This window comes from Mastomys coucha, unplaced genomic scaffold (genome assembly GCF_008632895.1).
Source record: "Mastomys coucha isolate ucsf_1 unplaced genomic scaffold, UCSF_Mcou_1 pScaffold12, whole genome shotgun sequence".
In the NCBI taxonomy this organism is placed as follows: Eukaryota; Metazoa; Chordata; class Mammalia; order Rodentia; family Muridae; genus Mastomys; species Mastomys coucha.
This window is the reverse complement of record NW_022196894.1, coordinates 54,423,013-54,441,809: the sequence shown is the minus strand read 5'-3', so window position 1 is coordinate 54,441,809 and position 18,797 is coordinate 54,423,013. Positions and strand designations below refer to the sequence as shown.

The following is an 18,797-nucleotide window of genomic DNA, read 5'->3' as shown; positions in this document are numbered from 1 at the left end:
AAGAAAGAAAAGAAAAGAAAAAGTGCTACAGTCTTGCCTACAGCCTGATCTTGTGGAAGCATTTTTTCAACTGAGTTTCATTGTTCCCTGATGACTTTAGCTTGTATCACATTGACATAAAACTAGGCAGTATAGCTTCCTATATCACACAAGGAAAGGTAATCATAGATGTTATATCCTCACATGACTGTCTCAGAATGCATTACAGGGGGCCATGCAACCATTCTTCTCAACTCATTTTTGGCTCAATTAGGCCCCATTGGGGTACTAGTTTTCCCATCTTGACATTACCTGAAGAAATGTAAGTATCTAGTGAACTCAGATAGGGCATTGATGTAAGTCCAATGAAACGATGATACCACGTATGGCTTAAGGAAGCAGTGAGTTTATCAGAGTTACTTACAGGAGCTTAAGTGAGGGGTTATTAATAGAAGCATGGGTGATTCAAAGACAGCTGTCAACAGACCACTGAAAAGCCCAGCATGGAGGACAACTCGTCTATGGCTTCATCCATGAGTTCCCTGCTTAGTTTATAGGCAGCTTTTCAGCCAGAGACTGTTCTGCCTAGTAACTATAATTTGCTGATTTATTAGCCTATCTGCAAGGACTTTGAAAATCTTGTTAACTTTGAGGAGCTTTCTAGGCCTTGTGAGTTTCCTGTGCTTCCCGAGCCTTGTAAGTTCTGTGTACTTCCTAAGTCTTCTAAGTTTCATGGCCTTCCTGAGGCTTTTAAGTTTTGCTTACTTCCTAAGATTTACGAGCCTCCCTCATCTTCTGGGGTTGTGGGCAACATTTCATTTTCAGGTAAGACCTACTTACCTTAGGAAGAATCAAAGAAAGATCTACCCCAGAGTCACATTTTAAGAAACTCTAGGAATATTGGCATAGTTTTCAAGCCTACCTTCTTCCCAGCTTCAGGAAGGATTTTTATATGACAACTAATTAGAAATCCCTTTCTTTGAAGCTACATTTCCTCAAGTCTCTTAGACTATTAACAGAATAATAAATAGGTTTATGGTTTAAATTTGGCCATAGTGCATAGCAATAGTTCAAATTTGGACAAATGCTGATCATTTTGAATCTGTATCCTCCTCCATGAAGTATGATATAAGGCTCTCATTATAGCATTGTTATAATGAAAATCACATTTGTAAAATATTTGTCTTCATATATATTACAAAGTGAGAGCTGTGTAAATGTAACATTGTTTTTGTTTTTGTTTTTTTTTTTAACTTTAGAAAAAATAGGAAGTCTCTGGGATTATAAATTTGCAGAAGCTTTTTGAACAGAAGCTAGATGTAGTAACCTTTTCAGAGAAATATGGATTGGAAGGAGTTAAAAGGAGCTTTTTTGACTTCTGAAAAATGTTCAGTGATTAGTCAATTACAGTGGCTGGTAGCATAGGAGTATACAAACATAAAAATGTATTAAGTTGTATACCTAAGATCTATATATTTATATGTATATATCACTCACAGGTATATACAGATAATGCTTTAATAAAAAAAGATAACCAAGTTGATCTGGATATAGATTTTCTCAATATTATTTTTATTTATTAGAAAAGCATTTCTAGCTTTAGATCTGACATGCCAATAGCTTACCACCTTGAAAGCTGCCGTTTTCTGTCTCCTTGATGTGGCCCTATTTCAGAGCCAGCCTGGAGCTGACAAGCATATTGTGAGGGTCATGCTTCATCACCATTGACAGCTGGAGATGCCACCACATGCCTTTGGCAGAAAGGCTCAGGGAAAACCAGGCAGTGGACTGTGCTGCCTACCCTTAGGCTGCGAAGGCACAGCCCTGGAAACAGGAGGATTAAAAAGCCTCTCAATTTAAAGAGACAAGGGGGAGGGGAGTGTGGGCTGCACAGTTTATAAATAGACAGTGCTTCAGGCTGCCTGATGATGAAGTGGTTGTTTGGTAAATTTTTCTTTTTTAAGGATGCCATTATCAGAAACCGTTTCAAATACCAGTTTCGTTTAGTGTTCTTGGTGGGCTTCATCAAATCTTGGGTTATATTTCTGGAGTTTTAGGGACAGGTCTTTACTATTTAGAGTCACATCTCCATGGAGCACAGAGATGATGATGATGATAATGATGATGTGTCTTTTGCCAAGTGGATGAGCAGCTTTTGGGGTCACAGCTGGAGAGACAAGGATGAGCGAGGACTCCGGGACCACCACCGACTACAAGAAGCAAGCTACAGGAAAGCTTCTCTGCCCTGCCCAGTGAGTTACCATAAAGTCAAGGGAAGCTGGAGTGGCAGGGATGGAGGGGTCTCTTAAGAGAATATTTGAAGGGTTCTTTGTCTTAAATAAATCTTCCCAAACTTTTATCCATTCTTATAAAAAAGAAACTTACCTATTTGAGTTGCCTTTTAAGACTTAATGGTTTTTAATGTTTTAAGTAATGGTTTCTTCTTTTTCAGTAACCTAAGATATGTGAACTATGTAGTTCACAGTCCCCGATGAGTCAGAAATCATTCCACTGAGTAATGGCATTTAGGTCAAAGGAGAGGAATTTGTAGTTGTTCTGTGGAGGTGTTGTTGGTCAATGTGAGATTTCCATTTGTCTCTTTGAAATAGTGAAGTTAGCTCATGTATATGATGCCTTTAAGGATTGGAGATACCACATAACAAATCACTGCCTTTGATAAATATGATATGCCTTTTCTTTTGGTTGCTATTATGTTTAATGATTAGAGAGGGAAGAGCCCTCAATCCTTTCCAGTTGCAGAGAGACAGGAAGCACAATGTCAGAGGGAAGCACCCAGGAGGGGGTGGGCAGCCTAGGCCAGGTAGGGACTCTTCTGTAGTTGGCCAGCACAGTCCTGTCTTCAGCTGCGGTGCTGGAAGGCTCCACACAGGCTATCTCCTTCTCATGTACAGAGCAATAATGATGACATTTCTTTTTCACGAGTCACTTAGAGTTCCAAGGTAATAGAGACAGCTTACCCAAACCCCTTCTTTGCAAACCCCAGAAACAAGGAAGCCTGTGAGTAAACCTACTTAAGGCCAGTTCCAGGGTCTCAGATGCACACTGATGGTAAGGTGTGTGAGGAAATTACTTTTACTGTCGTTGATCAAGCCCTTGTGTCTGAGACACAAATGTTTCAAAATAAGCTAGCTCCTTAGCCATGAATGGGCACTTCCTCACTTCCATTGCCTTAGGTGAAGAATGAAGTTAGAGGGGATGCTCTCAGTGAGACCCAGCTCCATCTTTCCATTTTCCTCTCTTTAAAAAATAAGCCTGCATGGTGTTCTCTCATTTAATTTCAACACAATGAAGTGTTCCAGATTTTTAGAATCTGTGAATCAGGAGAAAAATTAACTTGAAGCTTCCAGGACTGGGAACCAAGCAAAGATACCAAGAGAGAATTTGTAACTTATTGGTTCCTGCAATGGCTTCCTAGTGTCACAGGGAATGTGACAATAAAGGAAGCAACCTGCTTTTCAAAAAAAAAAGTTTTCTGGAGAAACTACAGTTTATTTATACTTTTAAACACATATAATCTACTCTGTTTAGAAAACTCACGTTGAGCTTGCAATATTTTTCATCCCTTGAACTATTGGGGAACCGTAGATCTATTGTGAACAACATTTCTCAACGGTAGGTATATAGTGTATTTTCTGCTCATCTCTAATTTGACCATTTTCTTAATTGAACATGGCTAGAGTCTCCAAGTAAATAATCCACAAAATGTAGAATAAAATTTACAATGTGAGTGATAGAGAAGAGGAACAGAACACAAATCAGAGGACACTGTTGACATAGCCATGATAATAGAGGACATAGTTGACACAACAGTGGTCCTAGAGGACACAGTTGACATAGGCCATGGTCCTAGAGGGCACAGTTGACACAGCCATGAGCCTAGAGGACACAGTTGACATGGCCATCATCATAGAAAATAAGCACTCCTATTCTCCCTTATTTAAATAAATAATGCTATATGTTTGCGAGTCAAACCTGTGTTTTACTATCAAAATGGGCTAGAAGTTTTCTTGTTTTTGAGCAATGTTGTTTTCTGTTTTCTTTTAAAATTAGTTCTTGGAGAATTCACACAATGTGTTTTGATCATATTTGCCTTCCTTCCCATTCTACTTTCCAGATCTGGCCACACTTCCCTTCCCACTCAACTTCATGTCTCTTCACACTCCCATCCCCCACCAAGACTGAGATGCAGTTTATGCTGCTCTGATGTTCTTGGATATGTGGCCTTCCACTGCAGCTTGGTCAGCCTGTCAGAGAGTATACTCTTAGAGAATATAACCTTTTCTCCTCTGGCAGCTAAGAATTGCCAATAGCTACTTGAGTAGGGGTGGAGAGTTATGCCTAACTTTCTCCCCTCTTTCTGCTGGGACTTGTTTAGCTTGAGCTTTCATTAACCATTGTGTTTATATGTGCAGTTTCCCTCCTGTAACTAGATTTATTTATGTGAGTACAATGTCGTTGTCATCAGACACACCAAGAGGGCATCATATCCCATTACAGATGGTTGTGAGCCAGTATGTGGTTGCTGGGAAGTGAACTCAGGATCACTGGAAGAGCAGTCAGTGCTCTTAATCACTGAGTCATCTCTCTAGCCCCCTTAAGCTCATATTTTATTTCTACCTCCTCTTTTACAATGACCCCTGAGCTTTTGGAGGAGGAGCTGTAGTGTACATTTTCCATTTAAAGATGGACATTCTAAAGTGAATTATTTCCTATACCATGGCCGGTTGTGGGTGTCTGTGTTGATCATCATCTACTGAAATGAGAAGCTTCTCTGATGAGGGTCTAGAGACTCATTAATACATGGATATATAAATAGGAGTTAGTGAGTAATAGAAGGTTCTCTCCTAGGGTCTAGGTCAGACTAGCAATAGGTTCCTGTCCCAGTAATAGTGTCAGGTATAATTTCTTCTTATTGAGTGGGTCTTAAACCCAATTATAAAGTGACTGACTATGCTATGACATTTATCCCACTACTGCACCAGCAGACATGTCTGGTGCAAGAGCAGCTCAGAGGGTCCACACCTGCATAAGATTAATGATTGTGTTTCTTCTTCAGTACAGTGAAAACTTCAGCATTGTGAAAATTAGTAAGTAGGGATGTAGCTTCTGGGTGAATACCAGCTTGATATCTCCATGTTCTATGCCTCGAGTATGTAGTGTCTTCAGCAATAGGGCTTTACTGTCAAGTTGAGGACATCATCAGTTTTCAGTTTAATTTCAATGGAAATGAAAAAATAATAAGGAAAATTAATAAGGAAATGCAGTTCTCTTGTTCTTCTCTTGTTTTTTTCTTCTTTTCCATTGCTCCAACTGAAACCTCTTCTTTCTCTAAATCTAAATAATCTATACTCAGTAAATGAATAGGAAGAGATTTTTTCTTCTTGCCTGTTTTGAATGTTCTTTCTAATACATCTTTACTAGTACATCTTATGATTCAACAACACAGTAATAGAACATTCATTCATTCAACATATTCATTGAGGACATATTTTGTCCTAGGTATTATGCCAAACATGGAGATTGTGAAGCAAAAATAGGCATGCATGGTTGTGCTTTCGAAACTTTTACTCTAGTAGAAGTATAAAGTGGTAGAAAAAAATGATGTATATTTGGGGATGAAGATTAGTCCTTCTCATAGAAGACAGCTCCTTGTTCAGATTCAATCTGTGGTTGCTGATTTAATGACTTGTAGAAAGCTGTCCTTAACCAACTATCTTAGGTGGGAAAAGAAAAAGGTAAGGTGAAGTCTGTTATTAAACATTCTGTCTTTTCTTTCCATCATCAGAGGGATGCAAAAACAGAAGCAGAGTACTTATTCTGTTCATTGTGTGGCTGTATTTCTAATAGCTTAGTAGATTCCATTGTCCACTCATCTTTACGGCTTACTACTTCACTAACTCCTATTTATATATCCATGTATTAATGAGTCTCTAGACCTTCATCAGAGAAGCTTCTCATTTCAGTAGATGATGATCAAAACAGAGACCCACAACCAGCCATGGTATAGGAAATAATTCACTTTAGAATGTCCATCTTTAAATGGAAAATGTACACTACAGCTCCTCCTCCAAAAGCTCAGGGGTCATTGTAAAAGAGGAGGTAGAAATAAAATATGAGCTTAAGGGGACTGGAGAGATGACTTGTAAACCTGTTCTGTATCATCTAAGCCCGGTGCAAGGGTGCTTGCACTGCATGAAACATCATTTGGAGAATAGACTGAGTGCCCTGATCTCTGAAGAATCTTAAGCTCCTTCATGATCCAGAGTAGACACCATGTATGACTATCCTGGTGAAGTCATTTGATGGGAACAGACAAGTTTCTACCCATCCACACCCAGCTTGTTCTCTTTTTGTTTCTTCAGATCACATTTCCCCATTTTAACATATTTTCAAATTATAAAATTTTAGTCTTTGTCTGTGATGATCCTAGGGTGGTTACATGCTCACTTCTGTACAGATTCCCCTGTTGTTCACTGAAAGGGCAGATGGAAACTGGACTCCAAAGGTTTATCTCAAAAAGCTAGAGAGAAAAGTTATTGCAATATTTTGTGATTGGCAGTGAATGACTTCTCATATTTTTACATTATATTCATATTCAGTTTTAATAGGTAAGCACTCTATTATTCAACGGAGTGAAGGGCCATAGTGAAACTTCTACTGTAGTGCTTTTACTTTTCTTTCTGGGATGTTACAATGGGGGAGCTGCTAAGCAGGGAAGAAGGTGATGGGTTTGGAAGGTGCTCTTAATGGTGCCTTCTGCTTCCACTAGTAGCATGGCTCTGAGAAAGGCTCTTAATATCCTTTGTTCAGATCCCATAAATGGAACTGGTGGTAGTTGTATGTCCCGCACAAAGGTACATACGTGTTACAGTGACTGATGACCATAAATACTCGATGCAACACCAGGTACCAAATAAATACTTAACCATTATTGGAGATCATAAAACTTTGCTGAATACTGAAAGGAGAAGAAAGGAAGTGGCCCACAGCACAGAGCAAGCCTTAGAAGCTTTAGGTTGCACTGATATTGTCTACTGGCACCACAGCCCTGCTGGAATCCCATTATATATTTGCACTCCTGTTTTTCTTCCCTCCTTAGATCTCTTCACTCTCTAGCCCACAGAAAGCTCCTTTTGTGGCAGTGCTCCTACCCAAGTGTGGGGCTCATCCTCAGGTACAAAGCAGTCTGTGTTCCCTAAAGAACCTCTTTCAGGTAAATCAGTCATCACACATTTATAGAAGTCTTCCTTATCTCCCTCTATCCAGGTCCCCAGCACTGTGTAAATATGAATAGTTGACCTTATTGTTGCTTTGCATAGTCATATTTATATCTTGTTCTTTCCCTTGCATTTTCTGTCCTGAGAATGCAGCCAAGAACAATCATAACATGACACCATCACAAAACTCTAAACTTACCTAAAACATTGAGGCATTTTTTTTTCAATTTTTTTGTTTTGGTAATTTGATCATGAAATTGTGAGCATGAACTTCGAAGATGATGTTATATTGCAATGTCAAAATTTATAGCATTCAGCTAGAATACAGTGACACGCTCTGTTTGTACAATGCTTGTCTCTTAAGCAAATTCTATAGAAGAGGAGAATGTTGAGTCTATCTGATCTCCACCTTTTCCACAACACCAAGTACTGTGTCTGACCCACAGCAAACAGACTAACAAAGTTACCTCAGGGATTTAGTCAGCTTTAGAACTGCTTTTCCCCCCTAATTGAATGTTTTATTTGGTTTCCATTGCTGTGAAGAGACACCATGACCACAGCAACTCTTATAAAAGAAAATATTTAATTGAGGATGGCTTACAGTTTTAGAAAGAAGAAGCTGAAGCACATGGCCTAGACATTTCTTAATAAATAATCTCAGAGTCATTATTTCTGGGAATTACGTGGCTAGGAAAAATCTTGACTTTTTTTTACAGCTCTACATCTTGATCCTCAGGCGGCAGAAGGAGACTATGTGCCAAGGTTGTAGCTTGAGCATGGGAGGCCTCAAAGCCAGCCCCCACAGTGACACACTTCCTCTAATAAGGCCATACCTACTTCAACAGGACCACACCTCCTAATAGTGCCACTCTCAATGGACAAGAGCAAAGGGGGAGGTAACAAGGGAAAGGGGAAAGAGCTATTTGTTGGGAGGGTTGATGGGCAAAGGACTGTCTCTGGATAGAGAGGAGACAGACAATAGTTTCAATAGAGTTTCAATAGATGAACTTTGGAGTAATACAACTCACACTGTTACAGTGCCCAATGGCTAGATCTAAGCATGTTGTATTTCAAGTTTGTAGACTTGTATATTCCAAGTTTTCTGCTCTACACATTGATAGGCCTATGTACAAGGTGCTGGTTCCTCTATTCTTATCAGGGTTGTATTGTTCAAATATGATTTTTAAGACTCACCTAAAAGATACAATGGTCATTTTATGTAGGTTTTGATCATTTTATACAATCTTTATAAGTAACAGAATCATGTTTGTCATTAGGAGGTTCATTTTCTTTTATTTTAAAATTATTGTTTTATTTTTGAGATTGTAATATATCATTTATTACTTCCCTTCCCTTCCTTCAAATGCTCCCACATACCACTTTTTTTTTTTAATGCAAAAGCAAGAGGAATTTTATTGTTCCAGCATACTGGGATCTCCCTCTACATGAAGGAAAGAAAGAATGACCCTCTGCAGTGACTTTTTATATAGTTTTCAGAGCAGTAGCCAATAGGAACAATGTGATTGGCAGAACAGTGTGACTTTTTTTTCAATTTTTTTTTACTGATTTAAGTATTATTGCATTATGATGAGAAAAGTTACATGATTTCAATTTATCTGAATTTGTTAACATTTAAAAACATATTTTAAGTAAATAGAATTACATCACATTCTTCTTTCCTTTTTGTACCCCAACTCCTCCCAGAGACCCCCCTTCAATACCTGCCATACCTTTTATTTTTTTAATCATATTCTTTAAAATTTATAAAGTATTGTAACAGTAAAAATGAATATTATAGAAGTTGTTTGATATAAAACAACAATCAATTGAATAGTCTTATGTAGATGCTTGTCTACAGCAATACTGAAAATACATACATTTTTCTCAATATAAATTTAAATAACTCCAAACATATTCACTGTTATTTTAAAATAATATAATCACTATTAATTTTTTTAAAAAATGAACATAAATAGATAAACACTTTTTGTTTGCTTGTTTGTTTTGTTTTTAGTAGAGCTTAAAATCTTGGCTCTTACTGTGGTACAAACCCAAAATAAGAACAATTTTTAGACATTGGATTTCATTGTAATAAGGCTGTACTTCAATGACCCTCACATCATCAAAGGACTTTACCTCCATCGTAGCTAAGCTGAGAGTTGACAGTTCTGCTGTGCCAAGGAATGAACTGTAGGCATGATTTTTGGATACAGATTTCCTGCTATTGTCAAACCTTTTTGACTTGAGAGATTGTCTTCATCCTCAGCCCACAGGGAACAGGTTACATTCATTTAAGAAATAGCGTGTATATTAAGATGGTCTGTCTGTGAAGTCATTTACCAACTGTTTCAATGAACAATGGTTCTGCTTGGAGGGTGGCACAGACATTAGGTGAGGGTAAGAATCTGGTTCATTGGCTGTGATAATTTTGAAAAGCATTCATCTCAGATAAAGAGTAACTTATAAAGTTCTCTTCTTCAAAATTGATGCAATAACTATAAATATCAAGCAAAGCATTCAGTCTCACTCTTTGTTGTTCTCTTACAAGCCACCACCCAAATTAATTGTCTACATTTCTTTTGGCTGTATAAATAATTTTGAAATATGTAAGCTGTTCTGAAAACCATAGTATAGTGTAAAAACATCAAATAAACAATCCTACTAATAGAAAGGCTGAGATAAGAGAAGCATGATTTCAAGACCTTTATGTGGTACACAGCAAGACACTGTCAGGTACAAACAAGCAGAAAGAGTATACAGATGGTACAATACTCGATCTATTTCTCCAATTACCAAATTAAGAGACTACTGGTTGACAGCCAACAAATTTATAATTAATCATAGTTTTGAGTTAGGATATGTTGGTAATATTAATTTTCATATTAAGAGATATTAAGGAAAAGTAATTGTTACTTCCTGTTCTTTTTTTTTTTTGTTAGAGGTGGAATTATGTTTGTGTGGGTTTGTTGAAAGATTACTTTCTTGCTTCTTCTAGGGTGTAGTTTTGCTCCTTATATTGGTGTTTTCCCTCTATTATCCTTTGTAGGGCTGGATTTGTGGAAAGATATTGTGCAAATTTCATTTTGTCATAGAATATCTTGTTTTCTTCATCTATGGTAATTGAGAGTTTTGTTGGGTATAGTAACCTGGGTTGGCATTTGTGTTCTCTTAGAGTCTGAATGAGATCTGCCCAGGATCTTCTAGCTTTCATAGTCTCTGGTGAGAAGTTTGGTATAATTCTGATAGGCCTGCATTTATATGTTACTTGACCTTTTTCCCTCACTTCTTTTAAAATTCTTTCTTTGTTTAGTACATTTCGTATTTTGATTATTATCTAACAGGTGGAATTTCTTTTCTGGTCCAGTCTATTTGGAGTTCTGTAGGCTTCTTGTATGTTCATGAGCATCTCTTTCTTTAGGTTAGGGAAGTTTTCTTCTATAATTTTGTTGAAGATATTTACTGGCCCATTACATTGGGAGTCTTCACTCTCTTCTATACCTGTTATCCTTAAGTTTGGTCTCCTCATTCCATCCTGGGTTTCCTGGATGTTTTGGGTTAGGATCTTCTTGCATTTTGCATTTCCTTTGACTGTTGTGTCAATGTTTTTATGGTGTCTTCTGCCCCTGAGATTCTCTCTTCTATCTCTTGTATTCTGCTGATGATGCTTGCATCTATGATTCCTGATCTCTTTCTTAGGTTTTCCATCACCAGGGTTGTCTCTCTTTGTCATTTTTTTATTATTTCTATTTCTATTTTTAGATCCTGGATGGTTTAATTCATTTTCTTTGCCTGTTTGATTGTGTTTTCCTGTAATTATTTAAGGGATTTTTGTGTTCCTCTTGAAGGGCTTCTAGCTCTTTACCTGTGTTCTCCTGTATTTCTTTAAGAGAATTATTTACGTCCTTCTTAAGTCCTCTATCATCATCAGGAGAGGTGATTTTAGATTTGAATCTTGCTTTCTGGTGTGATGGTGTGTCCAGGACTTGCTATGGTGGGAGAATTGGGTTCTGATGATGCCAAGTAACCTTGGTTTCTGTTGCTATGTCCATACTCTTGCCTCCTGCTATCTGTTTATCTCTAGTGCTACCTGCTCTGGCTAAATCTGACTGGGGCCTGTTCTTCCTGTCATCCTATTTGTGTCAGAACTCCTCAGAGTCAAGCTGTCTCTGGGATCCTGTGATCCTGGGCCCATTAGAGTACCTGGGAGTAGAGCTTCCTCTGGGTATTATGGGACTCACTGCAGAGTTTGCCCCCAAAGGTCTGCTCAGGGCACTGGCCCAGACAGACCGGAAAGAACTTGTTTCACTAGACTGGCGGAGTTTCTGTGTGCCTGGGTCCCACTAGTCCCAGTTACTCCAGTTGTTGGAACAGATGCTGTGTCCTCCTCACCTCTGATCCTATGATCCTGGACATGTTAGAGAGTCTGGGAGTGAAGCTTCCTCTGGCTGTTGTGGGACTAGATGTGGAGTTTGCACCCAATGTGTGTTCAGGGCACTGGCCCAAACATACCAGAGTTCCATGCTACTGAACTGGTGGAGTTTCTGTGTGCCTGGGTCCCACTGGTCCCAGTTACTCCCAGTGTTGGGACAGATGTTGTGTCCTCTTCACCTCTGATCCTATCCACATACCACTTCTTATTTTCTATCAAAGTCTTTGCCTCTTTATTAATTGCATATGTATGTACATATGTATATATACACACACATACATAACTTGCCAACTTTCTCAGCTGTTACAATGTTACTTATATGTATATTTTCAGTGATGACCATGTGATATTGGATAATAAATTGGTGTGCTCATTCCCTACAAAAGATCATTTCTTCTGTTCTCAGCATTCCCGAAGTTCTTTGTGTAGGTCTGAGGGCTCTTAGGCTTTCTCTGTGTCCACATTGGCATATCTATTGTTGTCCTTGTTCCGTTCATGTGTAGGTATCTATAGGTGTGGCTTCTGAGTTTCTTAGAAAACACAATCTCACAGCAAACTCCTAGGCCTTCTGGCTGTCTCACATTTTCATTCATCCATCCATTCAGTATGCATTTAACTCATGTAATGAACGAGTCAAGGGGCAGGTACTACAACACAGCCCTTGATGAAAAGAGCCAAGGGTCTAATAGAGAAGAGGTCAAGGTTGAAAGAATAGGTGGGAAGCAAACAGCAACAACAAAGAACTTTTATAGTCAGCAATGAGTAAATTAATTGCAGTCTGGAATCCACACTGTGGCAAGCTGCAGGTACATGCATTGAGGGAAAGGACCAGTAAGGCTTTGTTATCAAAAAGGGAGGAATTCACATGGCCTGGTTATATACAAAGTCTTTATTCTTGAAGACCCAAAGGAGCAGTCACTATCTACTTGGCGGAAGTGCCATTGTTGGAAAGCGTTTCTTTTGTGTTGCTGCAACTGTGAAGACGTACACATTCTTTTACACAAATATGGATTTGTGTACAAGGTGTGAAAGGCATCCTTTCTATACAAGACACTCTGGTGGTTTTGTGAGGAATGTCCTGAGACAGTCGGTCAGGCAGGCAGAGTATGAATGCATCTCTCTCCTGTTTCACTTGCTGGATTTTATCTGGGTTTGGCATGATAGCGGACATCTTTATGTCAGTAATTCTCTTTATTTTATTTTATTTTATTTTATTTTATTTTATTTTATTTTAGTTAGTTAGGGCCTCACTAGGTAACCCTGGCTGGCCTAGTATTCCCAAAGATCCCGATGCCTGTGCCTCCCAAGTGCTGGACATAAAGGTGTGAGCCATCACACTCTGCTTTTCTCAGTGATTTCCACAACTCTTAGAGAAGTGAGGAGGGATGATAGTGGATGAGATCACTGTGGGGGACTGACTCTCTCCATAGCATGGCCCTGGGCAATAGAGGAGAGGTGGAACTCTCCTTAAGGAACACGTAGGCCACTCAACTGAGATGGTGCAAAATGATAGATGACAGACCTGAGTTCATTGTTGTTCTAACTATTCTGTTTGCTTTGGGAAAAGGAAAGCAAAGGAAGTGCAAGCAGGTGTGCACTCCTAGGAGTGTGCATTAGTGATCAATACTGAGCACTAATGAAGTATGATAATGGTGACTTGGGCTAAAGAAATAGTTGGACTGGAGAGACACTTGAGAGGCGGAATCTGCTGACCACACATCTGAGTATTGAGGCAGTTCCTCAGTGTTCTGAAACCAAGTGAATGTCTAGCTGTCCGCTGAATGTGGGGACACTGAAGGACACTGGGGGTGAATTATGATGGACCTGTTTAAGAGCAATAAGGTGATATCAGAGGATGAAGATTTTGACTTCATTTCCAGTTTTAGAATTTAGCAGCAATTCAATTCATAAAACAATATCCATTAATTGGTTACAGTGAATTATTATGAAAGGTAGCAATTGCCATCATTGTAAAGATAAGAAACAGACATAGAAATATGTTTTAATGCAAGACCTCTGTATATTTATCCTGTTTCTGCAGTTTCACTTGTGATGGCCCTTTTCACACCTGTATGCTGTCTCCCTATTAGATTGGTGTATGTATTAGCATCTTGGTGTGCTCATTAACATGCTGGTGTAATCATTAGCTTATTGGTGTGCTTACTACCTCAGTTCCTTTGTCCTTTTGTGTTCACACTGAGCATCCTCATGAGTTTCACACCATGTTTAGAGTATTAGAGCACTGGTCTGAGTTGTGAATGTTACCAGTAAGTTTTATGACTTCCGGTCCTTTTTTCTTGCCCATTAGTGTCAGTTTTTCTCAGCTTAAGGAACCTAACCAGATTTCATACGTATAGGAAGTTCTCTATCTCTCTGTCACTTCTAAAGAAGTGCTGTGTTAGGCTCAATGTTTTTGGTTGGTAGGTTTGATTTTTCCTTAGTACCATAAAAATCCCATGCCACTCTTTCTGGTCATATAACATTTCTGTTGAGAGATACAGTGTGAGGTGAACAAGTTGTGTGTTTTTTGTTTCTTTACTTGTTCTTACATTGGAGTCTTCTGTTTTATTTCTAACCTTTGAAAAAATTCACTTTTAACTCCTGTGGTGTTCTTGGGGGAACTGATGGTAAGTTAGAGCACATGTGTTTGAGTTGAGTCTGACTGTGACTTTTGACCTGGGTGACTGATTTGGGGGACATGTTTGGGGTATTTTTCTTTTATAACTCTGATAAGCTTTCCCTCTGATACTCATAGGTTCCCGCCAAGCCCCACAAGCTTCTCTGTCCACGGTACCCTGCAGATCCCACACTCTCCCTATTACTCCTTAACTTCTCTGCATTTTCAAGTTGTTCTTTCTTTTGTTGGCTCTATTATGCTCTTGACTCCTGTCGTTGAGTTTTAAGTTTTGCTTAGTGTCTTATCCACGTCAAAGATTTTAGTTTGTTTTTTAAAAAATTCTCTCATGTTTCTTTGAAATTTCTTTGTTAGATTATTCATTTCTCTGTGTTTCCTCGAAGTTGTTTCAAGGGTTTCCTGAAAGAGCTGCTTTGAGGTTTCCACTAAGGGTTACTACGTAGTCTAAGTTCATCAATTTTTGGCACCATATTTTGAATGCTAGGTGAGACCATGGATCTCTGGCAGTGCCTGTTGATGCTCAATGCTGTCCACACATTGAAGGGTTAAGTATCTGTGCCTGCTTATTTTCCTACAACCTAGAGTTACTTCTGCAATTTTATCACTAGGTGGCACTGGTGAGTTGTTTAAAGCCCTTCTGTTGGTGTCTTACTAGATATCAACACTAGAGGGAAATCCATGCTCACTTTTGTTCCAAACCCTAAGCTGGAATGCTGCTTAACACAAATGAAGCAGGACGTTAAAAAGGTGCTATGCACATATATAGCAGATGTGCAGCTTGGCCTTCATGCTGGTCCCTCAACAACTGGAGCAGGGGCTTATTCTGACTCTGTTGCCTGCCTGTGGGTTGGTCCTATTCCCCTAACTGGGCTGGCTTGTCTGGCCTCAATGGGAAAGAATGTACCCTAGACCTACAGTGACTTGAGCCTACAGTGACGTGAGGTGCTAGAGTGGGTTGGTACTCAGGGCAGACTTCCCCTTTCTCAGAGGAGAAGGGGAGTAGGCATAGGAGAAGAAGCTGTGTGCGTGTGTGGGGGGGGGTACTGGGAAGGTGGGGTGCTCCAATTGGGATGTAAAGTGAATAAACAAATAAGTTAATGGGGGGGGGAAGGTGCTCTGTTCCCATGACCTCACCCTTGCCTGAGGTAGATCCAGAGAGCTTGTCCATAATCCTTGTCTGTAGTTAGACTGTGGCAATCTGCCCGGTTCTTGACTGTGGAAGAACCAGCTTCAGGCTCTCATTCCACAGCTTGGTACTTGACTCCCTTTATAATCCCTAAGTGGAAAGTATTCTCTCCTTGTCATGCCCTTTGGATTTTTGGAAGAACTGGAATAAGTAGTTGTGCGATCACCGAAACTAATATGTTGACTAACACCCTCAGCATGAGCTCAAAGCCTATTGAGACCGTGCAGCACCCACGCAAGACAAAGGGCCACACTGCTATATGCTGCCAGTTGCTGAGCTAGAAACATGGATCCAACAGATAGTAATGGCTGGGTGGTCTCTCTCTCTCTCTCTCTCTCTCTCTCTCTCTCTCTCTCTCTCTCTCTCTCTCCCTCCCTCCCTCCCTCTCTCTCTCTCTCTCCCTCCCTCCCTCTCTCTCTCTCTGGCATTGAGACTGTTGTAAAGTTTTGGATTGTGGAGATCACTAGTCTGACACTGAGTTCTGAGGCAGTCCTGCCTTCACGCTATTCATGGTCCTGGCAAATACATTCTTGTTCCATGTTGTGCTACCTAAAGTTGTGGGTAGTTTTGTTGATAGGGTCCCTTGGTTTTCCAGACAAATGTTAAGCTAGGTAGCTTAGTCTGGGTCTTAATGCCATGAAGATCTGAAGTCTGTGTACAGACAGATAGATCTGTCCTGTCTGTGTACAGATCTCCATCAGATGCTAGGAGATACATAGAGGCTTAGTATATAAGGTTGGGCTTCAATCTAGAACCTTCGGTTCTGTCTGGTGTGAGCATCACTGTAGCAAGCCCTGTCCTTGAACTACAAAGTCTTGAGGTAACTTTTAAGTCTTGCTCCACAATGTTCAATCTTCTTCCTCTGCTGCTCAAGGTTAAGGGAGAGGTGGTGCTGTCTTGGCTGCCTGTCTAATGTTTGACCTGTGGGTTTGATCTGTGGGCACTGTCCAGGGCACCGGGGCTATGGGCCTCCTGGCAGTGGATTTCACTGTAGTGGCTCTAATTCTGGGTTTTGAGTCTAAGGCCTTGATTCAGCTCCCCCTCTTCCTACTCACAGGCTTCACATTGCTTAGGGCCGAAAGAGGAAAGGTACAGACAACTCTTCTTGTCTTCAATGTGTCCTTCCTTCTTGCCTTCTGACCAGGCACTAATGTACTCTCTCCTGACTCCCTTAGCTCCTGCAGTTTGGTGCATGACTATTACTCAGATTGATGCATCTCTAGAGAAGAGATTGATAGTGGATCTATCATTGTGTTTGGTGTGTGCATTCTACAGAATGTAATGTGTTTTCTGATGGGCTGGCACTGGTTTTAAAGACACAGAGAGAATGAAAAACAGCAGAAACAAAGGAAAGCAAAGCAGGTGAATTGTTTCCAAGTTACTTTTTTTTTAAAAGGTGGGATAAGTTGTCAAAATGATAGGACAATGACTTGTTGGTTAATGAGACAATACTTTAGGTTTCAAGAGCCTATGGAACAATACAGGAATTAAGTAGGCACCTCAGGGGAGAGGTCGGTGTTAATGATATCAGTCAGGATTATAGCTAGAAATTGATGTCTAGGCATGTGTAAGGAGATAGTATAGAATGTAAAGGGAAAGAAAAGGCAGGGTCTAACCTAGAACCTTTGTGACCTCCCACACTCACGAGCTGAAGGGATAAGTGAGCAAAAATGTCTTTGTTGTTGTGACAGAAAGAACGCTAAATATGTACAGTGATGGAAGGGAGGATAAGGAATGCTTCCAGAAGGCCCCATGGGAAGCTAACTTGGGTAAGACCCAGTGACTCAGATAGACTAAAGAGTGTGCAGAATTTGGCAACATGAAGATAAATGTCCTCAGCACAAAGTCTACACTGAAGTGGGCTGGGGTGTGATAAAGACCGAGAGAGCATCGTGGCTCTTCCAGAAAGTCTGGCTTCTCTGACCTCTGACCTTTGTTGATTTTCCAATTGTGACTCCAGCATTGATGTCATTACATTATATGATCTCCATATCTGGAAGCCCTCATGATAAGATTATATGTATTCTTGGTATTAGGCATTGAGAAGGTTTTTAAAGTTTTTGTCTAAGTTTATATTGCTTTTGATGTTAGTAATATATATATATACATGCATATATATGTATATATAATTGTTCTTTATAATTCCTCCATTCTTTTTCTATAAAATTTCATAAACATCCATCTTTACACTATTTCTGAAACATTTGTAGTGTCACTAAAATTTTTAAAGACTTTAGAAATTTATGGCAATTTAACTTGGAGGCCTTCACTGTTCTGTTGGAAGAATAGCAAGCAATGATGATCATCTGGAGATACTCTGCATGAGATTTTAACAACTGATTCTGCTGCCACTTGGTAGGAGGAAACTCTGACAAGATAAAATTTTCCTGATACATATGATTCCTTTAGTTGTTAATTTATGTGTGTCCTGTCTCTATGTTAGTATACATATCTTTTATGAGGAAAATTTAAAAAAAATTCTGTATTCCTAGTTTCCTGCATTTCCCAGCATCACTTCATCTGACTGCTACCCTAGAAGACATTCTCATGAGGACCGGGGATCCCGAAGCCATCTTCCCATGCTGCATCACAGAAAATGCTCAGTGGATGGATCATTCAGGGAGCCAATAGAATCACAAAGAAGAGCTCATTCCAAAATGCAGGAATTTTCAGAATCCTTTGAACAACACCTGTGCCTTCAAACCAAGCAATCTTCTGTGGTATGTGGCAGACAGAACTGTTATTATTTAAACCATAACCTAAAGTCTTCTTCAGGTTTGAGGAGGGAAAGTCTAACTTCTCCAATCACAGTGTCTGATAAGTGACTGGAACATACCACTCAACATTTTTATGATAACTTAATATTAAATGTTTATTTTCATATTAACTCTAAATAGAGTAAATTGAAAAATGTCAGTGAAAAATGAAAATTTTAGGATGTCTATTCTTTTAAATATTTTTCTGCTTCATAATCCACATAGTAGTTTTAAGATAACTACATTAAATAGTGGCATTTGTCAATAATACTTAAAGCATATATGTTAAACATTAGAACACACATGTTTCCATGTAATCTATCTCAAGATTTCTTTTAATGCTTAACAGTGTACAAGCTGTAGGTCAAGTTGTATCTTCTACTTAAAGACCAAATTGTGATAATCTGGGGAATATCATCACTGTAATTTTTCTTTTTATATCGATCTGATAAGAATCAATAATTTTACAAATTAGAGCATAAAAAGAGCCCAGATCTGCATTTGTGGCCTATTCTTCACCAATGATGCTAGATTATTATTGATTCATTGCTTCTCTCCCCTCCCCTCCCCTCCC

At 39.3% G+C, this 18,797-nt stretch overlaps 1 protein-coding gene across 1 annotated transcript in view; it reads left to right on the top strand.

Annotated features, from left to right (window-relative positions):
- Positions 1-1,864: 1,864 nt before the first annotated feature.
- Positions 1,865-18,797, top strand: part of Lnp1 (leukemia NUP98 fusion partner 1) — a 20,133-nt gene continuing 3,200 nt past the window's right edge. The window contains exons 1-2 of the mRNA XM_031364717.1: positions 1,865-2,231; positions 17,960-18,187. Of these exons, the coding sequence (XP_031220577.1) occupies positions 2,070-2,231; positions 17,960-18,187 (390 nt within the window). The 5' untranslated portion in view covers positions 1,865-2,069. The remainder of the gene's footprint in view (positions 2,232-17,959; positions 18,188-18,797) is intronic.